At 35.4% G+C, this 19,119-nt stretch overlaps 2 protein-coding genes and 1 long non-coding RNA gene across 7 annotated transcripts; all 3 read left to right on the top strand.

Moving 5' to 3' along the window:
* Positions 1 to 2,528: 2,528 nt before the first annotated feature.
* Positions 2,529 to 3,835, top strand: LOC107748224 (mid1-interacting protein 1A). Its single transcript, XM_016562948.1, has one exon. It carries the CDS (start codon positions 2,665 to 2,667, stop codon positions 3,121 to 3,123), a length of 459 nt encoding a protein of 152 aa, XP_016418434.1. The 5' UTR covers positions 2,529 to 2,664; the 3' UTR covers positions 3,124 to 3,835.
* A 1,053-nt stretch (positions 3,836 to 4,888) lies between these two features.
* Positions 4,889 to 13,906, top strand: LOC107748207 (G-protein coupled receptor 1-like). Of its 5 annotated transcripts, XM_016562922.1 has the most exons (14): positions 8,550 to 8,586; positions 8,672 to 8,701; positions 9,121 to 9,173; positions 9,260 to 9,314; positions 9,922 to 9,978; positions 10,126 to 10,186; positions 10,508 to 10,595; positions 10,701 to 10,790; positions 10,882 to 10,920; positions 11,903 to 11,981; positions 12,406 to 12,453; positions 12,548 to 12,630; positions 13,105 to 13,246; positions 13,347 to 13,906. In XM_016562922.1, the coding sequence occupies exons 4-14, from the start codon at positions 9,267 to 9,269 to the stop codon at positions 13,521 to 13,523; spliced, it is 912 nt and encodes a 303-aa protein (XP_016418408.1). In that variant the 5' UTR covers positions 8,550 to 8,586; positions 8,672 to 8,701; positions 9,121 to 9,173; positions 9,260 to 9,266; the 3' UTR covers positions 13,524 to 13,906. The 5 variants fall into 5 exon arrangements, with proteins under 5 accessions (XP_016418405.1, XP_016418406.1, XP_016418404.1 ...); XM_016562919.1 differs by lacking the exons at positions 8,550 to 8,586; positions 8,672 to 8,701; positions 9,121 to 9,173 and adding exons at positions 4,889 to 5,117; positions 5,636 to 5,688; XM_016562920.1 differs by lacking the exons at positions 8,550 to 8,586; positions 8,672 to 8,701; positions 9,121 to 9,173; ... (3 more) ...; positions 10,508 to 10,595; positions 10,701 to 10,790 and adding exons at positions 4,889 to 5,117; positions 5,636 to 5,688; positions 5,776 to 5,830; ... (2 more) ...; positions 7,118 to 7,205; positions 7,311 to 7,400.
* A 650-nt stretch (positions 13,907 to 14,556) lies between these two features.
* On the top strand, positions 14,557 to 16,260 carry LOC107748223 (uncharacterized). The gene is made up of 3 exons (XR_001640896.1): positions 14,557 to 14,732; positions 15,275 to 15,367; positions 15,666 to 16,260. It is a non-coding gene; the product is annotated as an uncharacterized LOC107748223 (long non-coding RNA).
* The last annotated feature ends 2,859 nt before the right edge of the window (positions 16,261 to 19,119 follow it).

Here is a 19,119-nt window from a genome sequence, read left to right as displayed (position 1 = left end):
AAAAACAAACATTCAAAACACCTACGCGCGTGCGCCGCGTGCGCATTTACAGTGCGCTCTTTCACTGCATGATTCAGTCTATTAAAATACATTCACAAATTCAAGCACTTCATATAGTTAATCAATTTCACACGGAAGTGCATTTTTTTTCTCCAAAAATTACCATAGGCCTATACAAATGTAATATTGATTTTTTTACAACAGTTCAATCAACTAGAAGTTTTATTAAGAGACTTACGTTTTAGACACCATATTGCCTGTTTTTGCACTATTTCGCCAACAAAAATAATTCCAAACAAAACCACAGCGCTGTTTTGCGTCTTTGAGCAACATGACAGTGTTTTGTTCCCGAATGAATCAACGGTTTAAATGATTTGGTTCATTCGTAATGACTCACTTATTAACAGTGACTTGCTGCCACCTACTGGTAGTTTATTTGAGAAGTATGTTGAAAAGTATGCATTTTTCCCCTCAACATTTCTGCATGATTCAGTCTATTAAAATACATTCAGAATGATCACAAATTCAAGACATGGGGGCAGAAAATGTGTATATTTATACCACTTCTTATAGTTAACTAATTTCACACGGAAGAGTGCCTTTTTTCCCCTCCAAATTTACCATATACAAATGTAATATTGATTTTTTTACAACAGTTCAATCAACTAGAAGTTTTATTAAGAGACTTACGTTTTAGACACCATATTGCCTGTTTTTGCACTATTTCGCCAACAAAAATAATTCCAAACAAAACCACAGCGCTGTTAAATCTCAGTGATGCAGTTATTTTGTGGGGATATTTTGTATGGAATATTGTCTGCTGACATTAAAAGTTCACTGCATATCGTAGTAATAAATATAATTTATTACAGCAATGATATTTTGTTTTCTTTTTAATTTAAACACATTAAATATTACATATATGTATGTAATAAATTGTGTATTTCCATTACAGGTTTAGGTCTTAAATTTCATATAAGGTGGTATTAAAAAGGTCTTAAAACGTCTTAAATTTAACTTGTTCATGTCTGTAGAAACCCTGCAAGGGTGGAGATTAGTGGCAGAGCAGAAGAACAGGTTTCTAAATCATCCGAGACATTCTCGTCATTGCAAAGGTGTTTCAGCTTCCCTGACTTGGTATGTACAATTATTTAAACTGAAACCTTGCTGTGATTTTATCTCATCTAAACATTGTTTGACCCACTTCAACTGTGGACTTAATAGGCCTGTGTGTGTTTTCATTTTTGTACACACTGAATTGGGTTTCAGACATGACTGCAAGATAGAAAGACAAATAAGAAATAAAACATTGTATTTTTTTTTAACTATCACGTTATTGATAATTGGGGTCCTAAATTTGCATCTGAATACTTATTAGTGTCCTCTTGTGTTAATGCCCCTCTGGGCATTCAGATTAATCCAACAAGCCAGAAGGGACAGTTTCAGAGCATTTTACATAAGCATTTTAAAAGATTTGAGCAAAAGACATAAGTCCATAAAAGAGAGGAGAGAAACATGCCCCTAAAACCCATTTTAAGGAACAAATAGGCATCTAGTCAACTTTTCAACTGTTTCAATTTGCACATAAGTTTGGCCCTCGGACCACTGATTTAATAAAAATATATACACAGATTTTCAAGAGGAATTTTCTTTTTTTACAGGAGACTTAATTGAGTTCTCAGTTAAGTTCCTGTTACAATTCTTTTAAGTATCAGCTTTTAGATGTTTCTTCTTAAACATATGAAGCAATCTTTGACAGAGAAAGAGCATAAAAATGTAAAATGTATGTGGATTTTGGCATAGCTCATATCATTTAGTGTCAGGAAAATCAGATGAGAAATGTTTGAAAAGTTCATTCTGAAATATTTTCATGTTGAGACTTCAGATTAAGTATATTGGAAAATCTGAGCAAACCTTGAGATGTTCGTCTTCATCAGGAGAAAACTGTAACAAGCCATAAGAGTTAAACAAAAGTCTAATTTTTCTCCCTATTTGATCTCATTGTCACCTGGATGAAACAACTGAGATATAATCTCATATCTCATTTGTCTTTCCTGTTGGGTTCATTCATATTTTGCTTATGTGGCATGATAATGACTAAACATTAATAGGCCTATTCATAACTCAAGCATGTAACTTTTGGCCTCAATGTTACTAATCAGCAAAGCATTTAAAGATTAGATTTTGTTAACAAGAAACAAATGTTATTTACTCAAGTTAAAATCATTTACCATTTTAACCCTTATTAATATTGTTAGCCTTTGACCTACACTTCCTTTAGCCATAACACATCTAGGCCTATAAGCAGTAGCTATTATTTTTCGTCATGTGTGAAAATTATTTCAAAATCAAAGTAGTATGTGGTGCTTTTCACATGTTTTCAGGTTTTTTTTCTATGTAATGTAAATTATTATGCAACCCATCGATCAATGCACTTTCGTGCCGCTCCCTGTGTCTATGGGCCGTGCGTAGGTTTGTGTCTTGCAGTTGGAATCTGGTTGTGGCCGATCTGACATCCCAGACCGGACCAACAGGTTTCGGTGACGCCCAAGAGCAAAAACAGTCAGGTATAAATTAAACGTAAGGAATGCAGACCTTCAGAAACAACTAAGAGCACGAGAGACGAACATACTACTCTCGAATTAATCCTCATAAACCAGCAAAATGCAGATGTCCGAGCCCCTCAGCCAGAAGAACGCTCTGTTCACGGCAATGAACCGCTTCATCGGCGCCGTCAACAACATGGATCAGACGGTCATGGTCCCGAGTCTGCTGAGAGATGTGCCGCTGGACCAAGAGAAAGAGCAGCAGAAGCTAACCAACGACCCGGGTAGCTATCTGCGGGATGCTGAGGCCGACATGTACAGCTATTACAGCCAGCTCAAGTCCATCCGGAACAACATCGAGTGGGGCGTCATGCGCGCAGAGGAGCAGAGGCGCAAGAAAGACACGACAGCGCCGGAGCCTGTGCGCACAGAGCCGGAGAGCGACATCGACCTGGAGCAGCTCCTGCAGTACCATCTGAGGGGCTTGCATGGGGTGCTGTCCAAACTTACAAGCCAAGCCAACAACCTGACCAACCGATACAAGCAGGAGATTGGCATCGCTGGCTGGGGACAGTGAACTGCATCATGATCTATTGGGAGATGAAGAAGTATTCTGATCTAATATGATCTATTTTGCCTATGTGGAAGAGCCTACCAAAGGGACTGACCAAACAGAAGTTAAACTGTCAAAAGTTAAAATGCAAGGCAAACCGATAGGAGAAAGTGGGTTTGTTGTAGTATTGGTTTTGGTGTTGATCACTGACGTATTGTAAGGGCTGCTTCTTGTCTTATGGCATTTTATTTGCACTGGCAGTTTTCCCTTTTTTAAAAGAACAAAATCTCCGTTCAAATGGCTAGTTGCCATGCCTTATCTTGATATTTAAATCTATTTATGTGTTATGTATAATTGAAAGCTTTTATTTTTTCCATTCTTTTTCATTTTTTGAGAGGAAGGTTGTTGTCCTATGAAGTTGCTGTGTGTTCCAGAGGACTGATGACTTGAAGAACTGATCGTTTGTATAGTGAGAACTCCTATTGATGAAGCAGAAACCCTGTAGAAAATCCCTGGGGATGTTCCCTGCTAATGACCTGAAACTATCCCTGAATTATCCTGTGAGTCAATGATGTGGATGGCTCTGAAAATCACTGTGTGTGTGTCATGATGAGCTCCATGAGATTCTGTGTTAAATTGTGCCTAAAGGCCAGTATGATTGTTAAAAACGTTTGCTGCATTTTGTACTGAATTGTTTTTTTTTACTACAAAAAAAACTTTTGTAATTTAAAAACATCTAATGTGTGGTTGTTTATTCGTAATCATGCTAAAAAAATGCATAATCAATAGGCTTACACACACCCTGCAGTGCCTGTTTTACACATACTCTTCATTCCTTAGTAAAAGTTCATAATTTAAATAACTTTCATTTCTGAGACTGCGGATGGATTAGACATTAGACATAATGGCATGAAATAATAATCAGTTCTAATCAAATTTAATCTAATATTCTGTAATCTATTCAATTCCCATTTATCCATTATAATCCATTTTCCTATTTAGTATGCATTCAATGTTAAGTGAGACTATGAAACAGATTTTTTTCTTTTATACACAAGGCCTTTTTTTTTTTTTTTGAATAAAAATATACAAAGAGGACATAAATAATACACTTGTGCCCATGTGAGCAGACATGAGAAAAAACAAAAACACTTAAGTTACTTTAACAAATAGGCCTACAAGATAAATTGGTTTTGTGGTAGTTTACCATCAAATGTGGGGTTCTAATCTGTGAAAGATGCCAGTCCATTGGAGTCTCCAAATTTAGACGTGTGAATAAAAGTGATTACAATTTATTTCCAAAACACAATCATTTGAAAAATCGAAATAATATTTATAATCATATTTATATTTATGTAAACAATAGACATTATTATTGCACAATGCCTTCTAGGATAGCAAAGATTCTTCTTTTTTGAACCTAAACCTAAATAAACATTTTGACAAAAGGCGTGAACTGTCACACCATGTTCTTTGAATGAATCTAAATCACATCGCCTTCATGCTTCTTACCATATTATGAAAACAAAAGCAAAACATAACACTACATTTAAAAAAAAATCAGTGAACACATCAAAACATACTTGATCATATAATGCTGAGCAGTTTCATCCGTTCATTTTAATTAAAATAAAATCCGATTGTTACATTTCCTCATTCATCTCAGAACAATATAAATTGAAATAAATACAGTGTCGATATTATTTTATTATGATCTCACTGTATAAACAACAGCTTAGTCTGTAGAGATAATAACGTTCTGTCTCAAAGTTATTGGCAATGAGTTTCTGTGAAGCGGAAACGTCACCGCGTTTCGTCTCGCTGTCTTGTTTGTCCCTCTGTGCACTCCTTACGTGTCAATGTGGCTGTGTTGTTCTCATGATGTGTGCACTCCACATCAAACTCTTAGTTAGTAAAAAGAAAGAATAATTATGGGAGGTGAGCATCCACTTCAGGTTAGCAACACTAGCAGCTCCCGCTGTACTTTCTTCAACGCAGTGCCCGATGATTATCGACGTGTAAGTATAAACATGTTTTAAAAACTAATGTAATGCTAACTTGTTAGCCCTCATGCTAATCACAGCATGACATCATCCTTTCCAGGCATGATGATGTTCACTAATACTTTTACTGAAAGAAAGACATGAAAGTAAGATAGTATAGAGTGATTTATGACAACTTAATTTGAGTTAAACATTTAAAAATGTTTGTGGGAAATTCGTAAGATGAGTCACGGTGAGATAAGTTCAGTAAGAAATGAATCATTTATTGATCTGTGAGGGGACCCGACACACGAGGAGCAGGAAAACACCTGGCTGCGTACATTTCTTTGATGAAAAGTGTGTCTGAAAGTGTAAATCTGGGTACTGTTAGGAAAAAAATTTAAAGAACCAAGGCATTTATTTAAAAAAGCTATAAAAAAAACCGATTGCACTAAATGTTATTGTCTTCTTGGAATTAAAGTCGGCGCGTCCTTTTCCTTCTTGATTTCTTTCTTGATTTTTTATTAGATTTATGTGTGTGTTTTAATCCACAGGATGTGATTCTTAAGGTGAAAAGAGCCACAGGGACATTTTCACTAGTGGCATGGTGAGTCAAATCATATTGCACGTTGCTTCTTTGTTTTAAAGTGGCTTTTGAGCATTCTTAACTTTATAAAAATTCCCTTTTGTGTAGCCTTTTCATGCTGTTTGCAATATGGCTGCTCCGCCGATATAACTCTTTGGCTCAGGTACAGTGTGTTTTATGGTTCAAATGTTCGTTTGTTTGTTTTTTAAAAGAAATGAATACTTGTATCCAGCAAGGATGAATTAAATTGATTAAACGTGACAACAGACTACACTGTTTTACACACAAACCCCAAAAGAAATTCAATAAAATGCATTCTTTTTTATTTTGTAACTATTTTTTAAACATTTCTTTAAATCAAAGAACTCTGGAAAAAAGGTTTCACGGTTTTCACAGTAATATTAGACAGAAAATCTCAACATTGACAATAATGAGAAATGTTTCTTAAATAATCAGCATATTAGAATGATTTCTGAAGGATCATGTGACACTGACAAGTGGAGTAATGGCTGCTGAAATATAAATAAATTACATTTTAAAATATATTCAAACAGAAAACAGTTATTTTCAATTTCAATAATATTTCACTACATTACTGTTCTTACTGTATTATCGATCAAATAAATGCTGCCTTGGTGAACATAATATTGTCAAAAATGTTATAGACCCCAATAAATGCAGCCTTGGTGAACATAATATTAGCAAAAATGTTGTAGACCCCAAACTAGTAGTGTAATTTATGTAATTCTAACCAGTAATTTTCATATTCAGTCATATTGTTGATTATTATGAATTATTTGAGTAATATTGAAACTTTTTTATCTGTATTTCATACGTGTATGTCTTTTTTCCTTTGTCCTTCAGAAAATGATATTCAGTCTGACAGTAGCTGCAGCTTTTGACAGTGTTGCTTATGTTATGGTGAGTTGCACTGATTCCTTTGTGTGAGAGAGAGAGACATGTTTGGAGAGTAATTATCAAGCTAATGTATGTTGTAGAAAGGGAAATATTTTCTCCCTTTTTAATAACTTTATTTCATCGCACCTGTTGCTTTCTTCTCATCTACAGGGAGAGTCTCATCCAGAGGGGTCTCTGTGTAATTTTCAAGCCTGGTGGCTCACATATTTTGGTAAATTTGGCAACTGATTTAAAGATGTGTGTTCATACGTGCACTGTTGTGTATATGTAAAGTAACAGATAATCAGTTCTGAGATGTGATAGTAAGAGGATTTCTTTTTGGCTTTGATGTAACTAGCAGAAGACATTTGAATACATCAAATTCACAACACAAAAAACACATGCACTATGATGATATTTCTGAATAAAGTCATTTAAGTGGAAAGGAAGTAACTTTAGTGCTTCAAAATAGAAAGACGACATTCTGTATTGACACTGTGTCATAATAAACTGCTGTTGTAATAGTTATTATAGTTTTCGTTGTTTGTTTCAGACTGGACCGCACTGATGTGGGTTTGTCTTATTACATTTAATCTGTACCTGAACCTGGTGAGAGAAATCAGAACTGAACCTTACGAAATGTGAGTCACTACACACACACACACACACACACACACACAAATAAACACATTTAGTTGTGTATACATACAGATAGAGTGTTCCTAACATCTGCATTTGTTTCTCAGACCGTATCATTTGGTGGCATGGGGGGTTCCTCTGCTCATGTCCACCCTCCCCCTGATGGCTGGATACTACGGCCCCGCTGGAGCCTGGTGGTGAGTGGCCTTTGACTTTTGATATATTCTTAAGTGCAATCATATCACTACAGTCATCATCAGTCCTTTCTGTCTCATTGTTTTCCTGCAGTTGGATCACAGATAATCATGTCGGGTGGAGGTTTGGCATGTAAGTTTGTATTGTTCAGCATGCGTGTGAGTGTTTGCAGAAATGCATGTTGTTGCTAGGAATGAATTTGTGTTGGACGAATGAAAATATGTTATGAGTTGCATCATTTTTCAGAGGCTCACGTAGCTCATGCTATTTGAATTTCAGGAATTTCTGTTCCCATTCTGACAGGTTATTGTGCATGCTGGAGTTTTTAACAATGTTTTTCACCTTTAATTATGTCCAGTTATGCTGTGTTAAGGATTGTTCACACTGGCAACAAGTATATTTGGACACCTGAAATGCATGAATGTTGTATAATGTTTAAATGAATGCACAAGATATCTTTACTGTATCGGTTATCAGGCAATATTTAATTGATCAGTATCAGTCGATATTGAATATTTAATTGTATTTTTACATTTAGATTCTCTTTGCCGTCATTCAACAATCACGTCAAAGTAATCTTCAAAAACGTATTAACAGAGTTAAATGAATCAGTTTTTCATACTCTATCATTTTTAATTATTACAAATATGATATAAGATAATGATAATGATTAATACATTATATTATATATTAGAATATTGACCTTTTATCAGTTAGTGGCTTTAAAATGAAAATAATTGTTTTAATATTGTTGCATCCCTAGGTATTTATTTTAGGTAACACTTTATTTTAAGGTGTCTTTGTTACACGTTACATGTACTTACTATTATAATAATTACAATTAGTTATGCATAATTACATGCAAGTAACCCTGAACCAAACCCTAATCCTAACCATATAGTTAGTAGAAATTATAGTGTTCTCAAAAAACATTTTTATTGGCAATAAGTTTCTGTGGAGCGTAAACGTCACCGCGTTTCGTCTCGCTGTGCTGTTTGTCTTGTCCCTCTGCGCACGCCTTACGTGTCAATGTGGCTGTGGTGTTCTCGTGATGTGTGCAATCCACATCAAAATATTAGTTAGAAAAAATAAATATTAATTATGGGAGATGAGCACCCACTCCAGGTTAACAACACTAGCAGCTCCCGCTGTTCTTTCTTCAACGCAGCGCCCGACGATTATCGATGTGTAAGTATAAACATGTTTTAAAAACTACTGTAATGCTAACTTGTTAGCCCTCATGTTAATCACAACATGACATCATCCTTTCCAGGGATGATGTTTAGCAGTACTTTTACTGAAGGTAAGTCATGAAAGTAAGAAAGTATGGAGTGATTTATAATAAATTTCAGTTAAACATTTTTTGTGGGAAATTCGTCAGATGAGTCACGGTGAGATAAGTTCAGTATTGAATCATTTATTGATCTGTGATGGGACCCAACACACGAGGAGCAGGAACACACCTGACTGTTTAGATTTCTATGATAATGTCTGAAAGTGCAAAACTGTATAGTGTTGGGGAAAAAATGTAAAGAACCAAGGCGTTTATTTACAGAGAAAATAAAAATATGTGAAAGTGTTACTGAAAGGATTATTGAATAAAAAATGCTGATTGCACTAAATGTTATTATTGTCTTCTTGTAATGAAAGTCATAGCGCCTTTTCCTTCTTAATTTCTTTTTGTAGTTTTCATTCGATTTATGTGCGTGTTTTAATCCACAGGATGTGATTCTTAAAGTGAAAAGAGCCATAGGGACATTTTCATTATTGGCATGGTGAGTCAAATTATATTGCACATCACTTCTTTGTTTTAGAGTAACATTTGAGCATTCTTAACTTTCTTAAAATTTCCTCTGTGTAGCTTTTTCATGCTGTTTGCGATATGGCTGTTCCGCCGATATAACTCTTTGGCTCAGGTACAGTGTGTGTGTTATGGCTCAAATGTTTTTTTTTTAAGAAATGAATGCTTTAATCCAGCAAGGATGAATTAAATGTATTAAAAGTGACAATAAAAACGTTCACTCTGTTACACAAAACCAAAAGAATCAATAAAATAATTCAATTATTAATTCATTAATTTTAACATTTCACATCAAAGAACTCTGAAAAAATAATATTAGGCAGCAAAACTCAACTGACAATAATGAGAAATGTTTCTTAAATCAGCATATTAGAATGATTTCTGAAGGATCATGTGACACTGACAAGTGGAGTAATGGCTGCTGAAATATAAATAAATTACATTTTAAAATATATTCAAACAGAAAACAGTTATTTTCAATTTCAATAATATTTCACTACATTACTGTTCTTACTGTATTATCGATCAAATAAATGCTGCCTTGGTGAACATAATATTGTCAAAAATGTTATAGACCCCAAACTAGTAGTGTAATTTATGTAATTCTAACCAGTAATTTTCATATTCAGTCATATTGTTGATTATTATGAATTATTTGAGTAATATTGAAACTTTTTTATCTGTATTTCATACGTGTATGTCTTTTTTCCTTTGTCCTTCAGAAAATGATATTCAGTCTGACAGTAGCTGCAGCTTTTGACAGTGTTGCTTATGTTATGGTGAGTTGCACTGATTCCTTTGTGTGAGAGAGAGAGACATGTTTGGAGAGTAATTATCAAGCTAATGTATGTTGTAGAAAGGGAAATATTTTCTCCCTTTTTAATAACTTTATTTCATCGCACCTGTTGCTTTCTTCTCATCTACAGGGAGAGTCTCATCCAGAGGGGTCTCTGTGTAATTTTCAAGCCTGGTGGCTCACATATTTTGGTAAATTTGGCAACTGATTTAAAGATGTGTGTTCATACGTGCACTGTTGTGTATATGTAAAGTAACAGATAATCAGTTCTGACATGGGATAGTAAGAGGATTTATTTTTGGCTTTGATGTAACTAGCAGAAGACATTTGAATACATCAAATTCACAACACAAAAAACACATGCACTATGATGATATTTCTGAATAAAGTCATTTAAGTGGAAAGGAAGTAACTTTAGTGCTTCAAAATAGAAAGATGACATTCTGTATTGACACTGTGTCATAATAAACTGCTGTTGTAATAGTTATTATAGTTTTCGTTGTTTGTTTCAGACTGGACCGCACTGATGTGGGTTTGTCTTATTACATTTAATCTGTACCTGAACCTGGTGAGAGAAATCAGAACTGAACCTTACGAAATGTGAGTCACTACACACACACACACACACACACACACACAAATAAACACATTTAGTTGTGTATACATACAGATAGAGTGTTCCTAACATCTGCATTTGTTTCTCAGACCGTATCATTTGGTGGCATGGGGGGTTCCTCTGCTCATGTCCACCCTCCCCCTGATGGCTGGATACTACGGCCCCGCTGGAGCCTGGTGGTGAGTGGCCTTTGACTTTTGATATATTCTTAAGTGCAATCATATCACTACAGTCATCATCAGTCCTTTCTGTCTCATTGTTTTCCTGCAGTTGGATCACAGATAATCATGTCGGGTGGAGGTTTGGCATGTAAGTTTGTATTGTTCAGCATGCGTGTGAGTGTTTGCAGAAATGCATGTTGTTGCTAGGAATGAATTTGTGTTGGACGAATGAAAATATGTTATGAGTTGCATCATTTTTCAGAGGCTCACGTAGCTCATGCTATTTGAATTTCAGGAATTTCTGTTCCCATTCTGACAGGTTATTGTGCATGCTGGAGTTTTTAACAATGTTTTTCACCTTTAATTATGTCCAGTTATGCTGTGTTAAGGATTGTTCACACTGGCAACAAGTATATTTGGACACCTGAAATGCATGAATGCTGTATAATGTTTAAATGAATGCACAAGATATCTTTACTGTATCGGTTATCAGGCAATATTTAATTGATCAGTATCAGTCGATATTGAATATTTAATTGTATTTTTACATTTAGATTCTCTTTGCCGTCATTCAACAATCACGTCAAAGTAATCTTCAAAAACTTATTAACAGAGTTAAATGAATCAGTTTTTCATACTCTATCATTTTTAATTATTACAAATATGATATAAGATAATGATAATGATTAATACATTATATTATATATTAGAATATTGACCTTTTATCAGTTAGTGGCTTTAAAATGAAAATAATTGTTTTAATATTGTTGCATCCCTAGGTATTTATTTTAGGTAACACTTTATTTTAAGGTGTCTTTGTTACACGTTACATGTACTTACTATTATAATAATTACAATTAGTTATGCATAATTACATGCAAGTAACCCTAAACCAAACCCTAATCCTAACCATATAGTTAACCAAGTACATGTAGTTAACTAATATTACTCATTACTTAAATGTATAATTACACTGTAGCAAGGTCAGCTTAAAATAAAGTGTAACCTTATTTTACAGAAGGATAGTACAGGCACACTATCAAGTTAACACTATCAAGTGTCCAAATAATTTTTGAGGCCTCTGTTTGTGTATTTTCTTGTTTGAGATGTAAAGTATTCTTTATTTGCAGATGGTACATTCCTCTGTTTAGCCTGATTATCCTCATGACCTGCTGTTATGCTCGAATCATCTGTGTGGCCAACGAGAGGGTGAGTGAATGTGATTGTGAAAAATGGTCTCACTACTATCTAAATTTGATTTCATGGCAACATATGCTGTCTAACCTAGGTGTGTAATTAAAATTCATTGTAAACAAAAAGCTTGATCTCCTCCCTGTTCTCTGTTAATGCTGACTTACCACTGTATGTCTGAAAGTGACATTCCACATTCCAGAACATTTTGCACGTCTGGCAGATTCTGACACATACTGACGCAATGAATCAGCTCATGTACGTGCAGACATCTGTGTACTCTACACAGGTCTTACTGTGGTACACTAAGCAGTGTACATTAAAATATCACGAAAGAGATGATTGGATTTGTGCCGGAGCAGCGCCGATCAGCCATACAAAACATAATGATCCATGCATACGGAGTATAAATGCATGTCTAAAATTGCTGTATTTATTTCAGATGCGTTCCTGGTTAGGCACCTTTAACCCAGAAAGAGAGAGGAGGAAGGTATGTGTGCGTATATTTATTTGTGTATGTCCAGATGTAAAAATTCTGCCATCTACTGGTTCATACATTTGTGTATTATTACTTCTTCCTGCAGATCTCTCTAGCTGAAGAGATCAGACCGTTGAAGTGGTATCCCTCTGTCTATCTGCTCGTCTCTATCTTCCCTCTCATAAATCGGTAACTGTGCATTTTCTCACCACATCTTACAGGGATGTAATTTTTCTGTATAAATACAGATTTCCTTTTTTTTGACCTGAAGTCCAAATTTGTAATAGAGAGTAAATCAATCAACATAAGAGGAGCTTCAAGGTATCTCAGCAGTTTTACACCAAAATAGATGTTTTGTAGTTTAACAATGGAAAGCTAAGAAATGAAGACCACTATAAATATTATTATTGTAATTTTACTGTTGTTCCATGAAATAGAATTATTATTAAATACTTATTGCAATAATAACATATTTCTTTATTGGTTTAATTTTCATAATTTTATAATAAAATAAAATTATTGTTATTTATTTATTTGGTTGTTGGTATAGTCATATTGAATGGGGAAAAACTTTTTATTTTTTCATCTTTTTTGGCTCACATGCTTCATACCTTTGGGTGCATTTTGTGCATGTGTGTCTGATCTGTATGTGTGTTTCTGCAGACTTCATAATGCTGCTTACCCAGAGCACCCTGTGTTTTCTCTGACGTTATTGCACGTGCTCAGTGCACCCTTGCATGGGCTTGCAAATGCTCTTGTCTTCGGTAAGGACACCTGGAGTCAGCTGAGTACAACAGGAATAAAGGTACAGTTCATGCTCCTTGGTCTCAGTCAATGGTCATGTGGTTAGTCACCTTAGCTTTCTGTTTGATTTCAATCTCTTGTTCATGTAATGTTTTCTTCAGATGGCTGTCCAGTCTCGGCTGTGTGACAGCACAATGATTGGAGAGTACCATGCTGCAAATGTAAGATACACACATGACCTCGATACACACTCCGATTCTGATGATGAGGACAACAACATCCTATTTTACAGCCCGGACATGATCTTAAAAGATAGGGGACCCTGGGAGAATGTTTAGAAAGTGTATGTGTGTTTGTTTGTGTGTGTGTGCGCGCACATATTTTTACATTCTTTGCCTTTAAAGAATTTCTATCAGTGTTTCCGTGTTGCAGCTTTCATGTTGACACTTTAATTATAGCATGTATTATTATAGTTGGAAAACAGAAAAGAAAATGGTTGATAGTATGTCTTCCTTTGCCGTTAATGATGGGTAGAAGCATAAGATTTTTTGTACTGTATTAATGTGGAAAATCTTTCAATCAAGCTGTTTACCGCCTCAACATAATGTTTGTTGTATATAATGGAAATAAAGACTGCCTTTTCTATTTCATTCAGCTGAGTATTTCAGACATATACTTTGAAAACATTTGAGCATGTTTTACTATTATATTTATGAAAATGTACGCTATATTTTTGTATTGTTTGCAGATTCAACACATTTTAAATACAAATCTAATAACATTTATTTTGTGTTTGTGTGTCTTTTGTCTAGTAGAAAGAGCTGGCACTCTTATTAACTTCCGTTACTCAGCTAATTAACTTTGAGTTCAAGTTAATTAAGTCTAGATATTGAGTCTCATAGCACTTAAGTCAGGATGATTAATGAGAAAGCCCTGACATGTTTCCCATGAACTGCTTCATGAAGGTTATAAAAAGTCTAAACGGAATAAATCAGTGATATAAACTTTAAACTGGTGTCTGTTTGTGTAACTTAGTCTTACGAAAGCCACTTAATGGACAGAAGCATGAACACTTGATTATTGTCAGAAATTTACCATTTTTATCTCACTATCTCTCTATGTAGTTAAAAAAAAATTAATGAAATAAATATTATTTAAAGTGTTTAATATAGATAAAAGTAGATCAATATAACCAAAAGGGGATCTCATTTTTATGTTGTGTTTTCCTGATTGGCCGTGTTGTGTTATGTCATCTCAGCGCGTTTCATAGCGATTGGTGAACAACTCCTCATAAGTGGCAAAGGAGCCAATCAATGATAAGTACGTTGTAAGACTGATGAGAAATGCTACAGTAACCCATACATAACATATTTTCATAACAGCAGCTGGTGAAACTACTACTGGAAGAGACAGGGCGCTTCCGGAACAACAACATAACATTCATAGCCTGTAAAAGACGCTTGTGTTTCAAGGTAAATATCTGGGTACGAAACAGATACAGTAGAAACTGAACGATCTGTACACCATGGTATGACTTCTGATAAAAGGTAAGACGTAGTCCTTTAAAGCCTTTAACATTAGAACAAAAGATTCGAACCTTTCAGTTTCTGTTTACGAGATAAACACCTATAATATAATAAATATAAAAATACTGTACGGTCTTATCACGGCTTGTTTATGTATGTATACAGTATGTACAAAATAATGTTCGTTAAACATTGTAGTAATGCATAACATATATATGTATATTATATTTCAGGTGTAGGCTATGTCAACTGTGTATTTTTAATTAACAAAAAGATATAACCTTTTTTGATATAGTATGGTGTAAATCATAGACTGTAAAAAACACAATGATCATTCATTATTACCATGGTTAATTTCAAAGTATTATAGTATTACCATCTGATATGATCACTGTACTATGATATCACCACACTGCATTTAGATTAAAAAAATAATGATATTTTAATTAAAGAATTTCTCATTCTTTTAATTTTTTTAAAGAATTGTGCCTTATAGGATCACCAAGTGTATAGTGAATTTTGTTTTGTGTATTTGTATGACGATTTGTAACATTTCCCTACAGCCAGCGTCTATGTGGTGCGCAAGATCCGCGCTGCCCTTACAGAGGGAGAGCAAGCAGAACAACCTGTGCTCACACCATGTAGTCTGGCTAAAGGTGAGGTATACTCACTTATCTCTCTCTCTCTCTTCTCTCTCTCTCTCTCTCTCTCTCTCTCTCTCACACACACACACACACACACACACACACACAGAAAAACCAGAAACATAAAGAACATACATAGGGTGAAAGTGTATGTCAGTGTTTTATTACTCTGTAGCCTGTCTTGAGTGAGGCAAAATACAGAAGTACATTAGAGTGAATCGGTGTTCATTCCACATTGTACCGATGTGGAATGTACAGATGGTGTGTTCAAATGTCACATTAAATTTGTCTGACGTGTTTGTGTTTCCAGGTAAAAAGGAGCGCTATGCATCAGACACAGCATTAATGCCCGCTCCAGAGCCTGAGGGTGCTGCTGGGTCATCTGCATCTACAGAGACAGCTGTGCTGAAATGTGGTTCCTGAGGTTAAAGGTCACGCAGAAGCAAATCTGGGCACAATGGAGGCTGAAAAACAGCATTGCTGGACACCAGCATGTGTTGTGTTTTGGATGCTGCTAGTGTTTCAACAAGGCCATCTAAGCTGGTCTTTTAAGTAGAGGTTTTACAAGCGGAAGGCAATTTGTAATAAAGATCTGACATCAGTCCAGTTTTGCTCTGCGTGACCTTTTGTTCTTGGGTGCCAACACTGGCTCCTCCTCTCTCTTTCTTTGTCTCTTTCTCTTTTTCTGTTTCCCATCAGCTGTAGTTTGTGAAGGTCTGTTCATCAACCTCTGCCTCAGGGGCGGTTCAGATCTGATGTTTACCTGCAGCTTTTGTATTTATACTCACCAACTAACTGACTGTACACTGACTGAAGACATATTGCTGTCAGTAACAATAACAGCTGATGCTCTTTATAAGATTATGTAATTTTTGTAATGATAAAAACAACTAATAAAATGGTCCAGTCTTTGTTCCACACACACACACACACACACACACACAGAAAAACCAGAAACATAAAGAACATACATAGGGTGAAAGTGTATGTCAGTGTTTTATTACTCTGTAGCCTGTCTTGAGTGAGGCAAAATACAGAAGTACATTAGAGTGAATCGGTGTTCATTCCACATTGTACCGATGTGGAATGTACAGATGGTGTGTTCAAATGTCACATTAAATTTGTCTGACGTGTTTGTGTTTCCAGGTAAAAAGGAGCGCTATGCATCAGACACAGCATTAATGCCCGCTCCAGAGCCTGAGGGTGCTGCTGGGTCATCTGCATCTACAGAGACAGCTGTGCTGAAATGTGGTTCCTGAGGTTAAAGGTCACGCAGAAGCAAATCTGGGCACAATGGAGGCTGAAAAACAGCATTGCTGGACACCAGCATGTGTTGTGTTTTGGATGCTGCTAGTGTTTCAACAAGGCCATCTAAGCTGGTCTTTTAAGTAGAGGTTTTACAAGCGGAAGGCAATTTGTAATAAAGATCTGACATCAGTCCAGTTTTGCTCTGCGTGACCTTTTGTTCTTAGGTGCCAACACTTGCTCCTTCTCTCTTTTTTTTGTCTCTTTCTCTTTTTCTGTTTCCCATCAGCTGTAGTTTGTGAAGGTCGGTTCATCAACCTCTGCCTCAGGGGCGGTTCAGATCTGATGTTTACCTGCAGCTTTTGTATTTATACTCACCAACTAACTGACTGTACACTGACTGAAGACATATTGCTGTCAGTAACAATAACAGCTGATGCTCTTTATAAGATTATGTAATTTTTGTAATGATAAAAACAACTAATAAAATGGTCCAGTCTTTGTTCCATTGTTTTCTTCCTAAAAAACTCTACATTAAATTAGCATTGTTTTGTAATCTCTGGTATATTTATACTAACCTGTCCACTCTAGGAAGATATTCTTTGATTGGATAAACACATAGCTGTATTTTAATGATGACAAAATCACAATGACATCATTCCTCCGCAAGGTTCGAGATGACCTCTACAATTAAAGGATTTACTTAACATATTTCTTTAAAAATGGAATATATCTATTTTATCATGTATTTCATCCCAATAAATTAATTCAGAAATTAAAGTGGGATTTAAATAAATACTCAGGGTGTCATAGTGATCATCACAGCATGAGATAGGAAACATTACAAACTATTTTGTTGCCAATTTCCAGTATTAAAGGTAGGTTCCAGAATTTTTTTTATTATACAGGTTGAAAGTCTCTTTAAATTCTGATAGCAGTGCTCTATATATTATGTATACTATTATACTGTATATATATTAGGGTGCATCAAAAAATCTAATGTAAGATTTCATTTAGGCCCTAGCATAAAGAAAGCACATATGTGCAAAATACAAAAAAAAAATAATAATAATAATAATAATCTACTGGGTCCACATGTGATGCAAAATATCTTTACAGGATTGCAAATAAGCATTTGAGTTTTAACTCAACAAACATAATCTTAACCAGTTTCTGGCACCGTGTGACATTGTTATTTTTTTCTTTATGTTTCTTTAGTTATTTAAGTGACAACACAACATGTAGGCCAAGTGTGGTAACCCATACGCGGAATTTGTGCTCTGCATTTATGCCATCCAAGTGCACACACACGAGTGAGCACACACACTGTGGGCGCACAGCAGTGGGCAGCCAGTTGCTTCAGTGCTCGGGAGCCATTGAGGTTAGGTGCCTCCTCAGTCTTTCTTGGGTAATGGTTAGAGAGACAGACAGACTTACCAAAAAGGCATAGGTTCAGTTCTCAGTATTGGCAGGAAATGTAAGTGGGGAGAGTGAACATGCTCTTTTTCTAACCTGAGTACCCACACTCAGTTTGACACCACACTCTGCACAGTCATTCACAACAAAATGGTAGTGACAGGAAAGTAGAGAAAATAAATAAATGAATGATGTTTAGAGGTTTAGCCAACGGTGTGGAAAAAGAAGTTTAGATTTCGTTACAGAAGTGCAAGCCAAAATGTGAAGACTTGCCAAAATACAGAGAGACAGACAACGGGGTAAAACAAGGGTAAACATTGGTACTGTTTTTAAAAGATGGAGAAATCTGATTAAATGTATGTGTTTCGACAACTAAGTTGTGGAGTTTCCTCTCGACAGGTGAGTTAAACTTCAAGTAAAAGGTGTTCCTAATATGTTGGACCTTTTATTGAAAGTAGTCTACTTTTACCTGTTGAGACAGGCCTTCACTTTTATATATCCCTAAGAGCTGTGACCTGCAAAAAGCTTGTTTGGAAATTAGCTTTATTTTTGTAGTTCCGCTAGATGACACTAGAAGCGCAGAAACTGTCCACCCTACCTTTAAAAAAAACATAAAGCAGGAGTGAAATGAAGCGAAAAGATATTAGATTTTATAGTTTATATTGTGTTATATTGTTTGAGGGTGCAATAGTTTTTTCTGTTCCAGCATGACTTATGCCCCTCTACTGACACTAGTGTGGAAATGTAAACCAGAACAAAGCCCAGACGTGACACCTATTTAACACCTTTGGAATGAATTGGATTGCTGACTGTCAGTGCCTGACTTCACTGATGATCTTATGTCTGAATGGGACCAAATCCCCACTGCTGTTCCAACACACAATAAAAAAGCTTTACATGAAGAAGCTTTTACAGAGAACTTACTCCGTATAATGTCAATGTGTTAAAAATAAATAAATAAATGCTTTAAAAACCAAGTATTGATGTGGTGCTTGAGAGCCCGCTTACTTTTGGACATACATTGTATTCAACCCACAGACAGCATTTAGCATATTCTTCATGACGCTAGATGGCGCACACTACCTTTCTAGATTAGGCTTTTC

This window comes from Sinocyclocheilus rhinocerous, unplaced genomic scaffold (genome assembly GCF_001515625.1).
Source record: "Sinocyclocheilus rhinocerous isolate Xijiao unplaced genomic scaffold, SAMN03320098_v1.1 scaffold5064, whole genome shotgun sequence".
Taxonomy (NCBI): Eukaryota; Metazoa; Chordata; class Actinopteri; order Cypriniformes; family Cyprinidae; genus Sinocyclocheilus; species Sinocyclocheilus rhinocerous.
This window is presented reverse-complemented; position numbering and strand designations above follow the sequence as displayed.

Coding starts and splice junctions, on each gene's coding strand:
- LOC107748224 (XM_016562948.1), top strand. CDS start 2,665: ATGCAGATGTCCGAGCCCCTCAGCCAGAAGAACGCTCTGTTCACGGCA.
- LOC107748207 (XM_016562919.1), top strand. CDS start 5,031: ATGGGAGGTGAGCATCCACTTCAGGTTAGCAACACTAGCAGCTCCCGC. Junction 10,596..10,700: donor AGAACTGAACCTTACGAAAT/GTGAGTCACTAC, acceptor TTTGTTTCTCAG/ACCGTATCATTTGGTGGCAT. Junction 10,921..11,902: donor GTCGGGTGGAGGTTTGGCAT/GTAAGTTTGTAT, acceptor CTTTATTTGCAG/ATGGTACATTCCTCTGTTTA.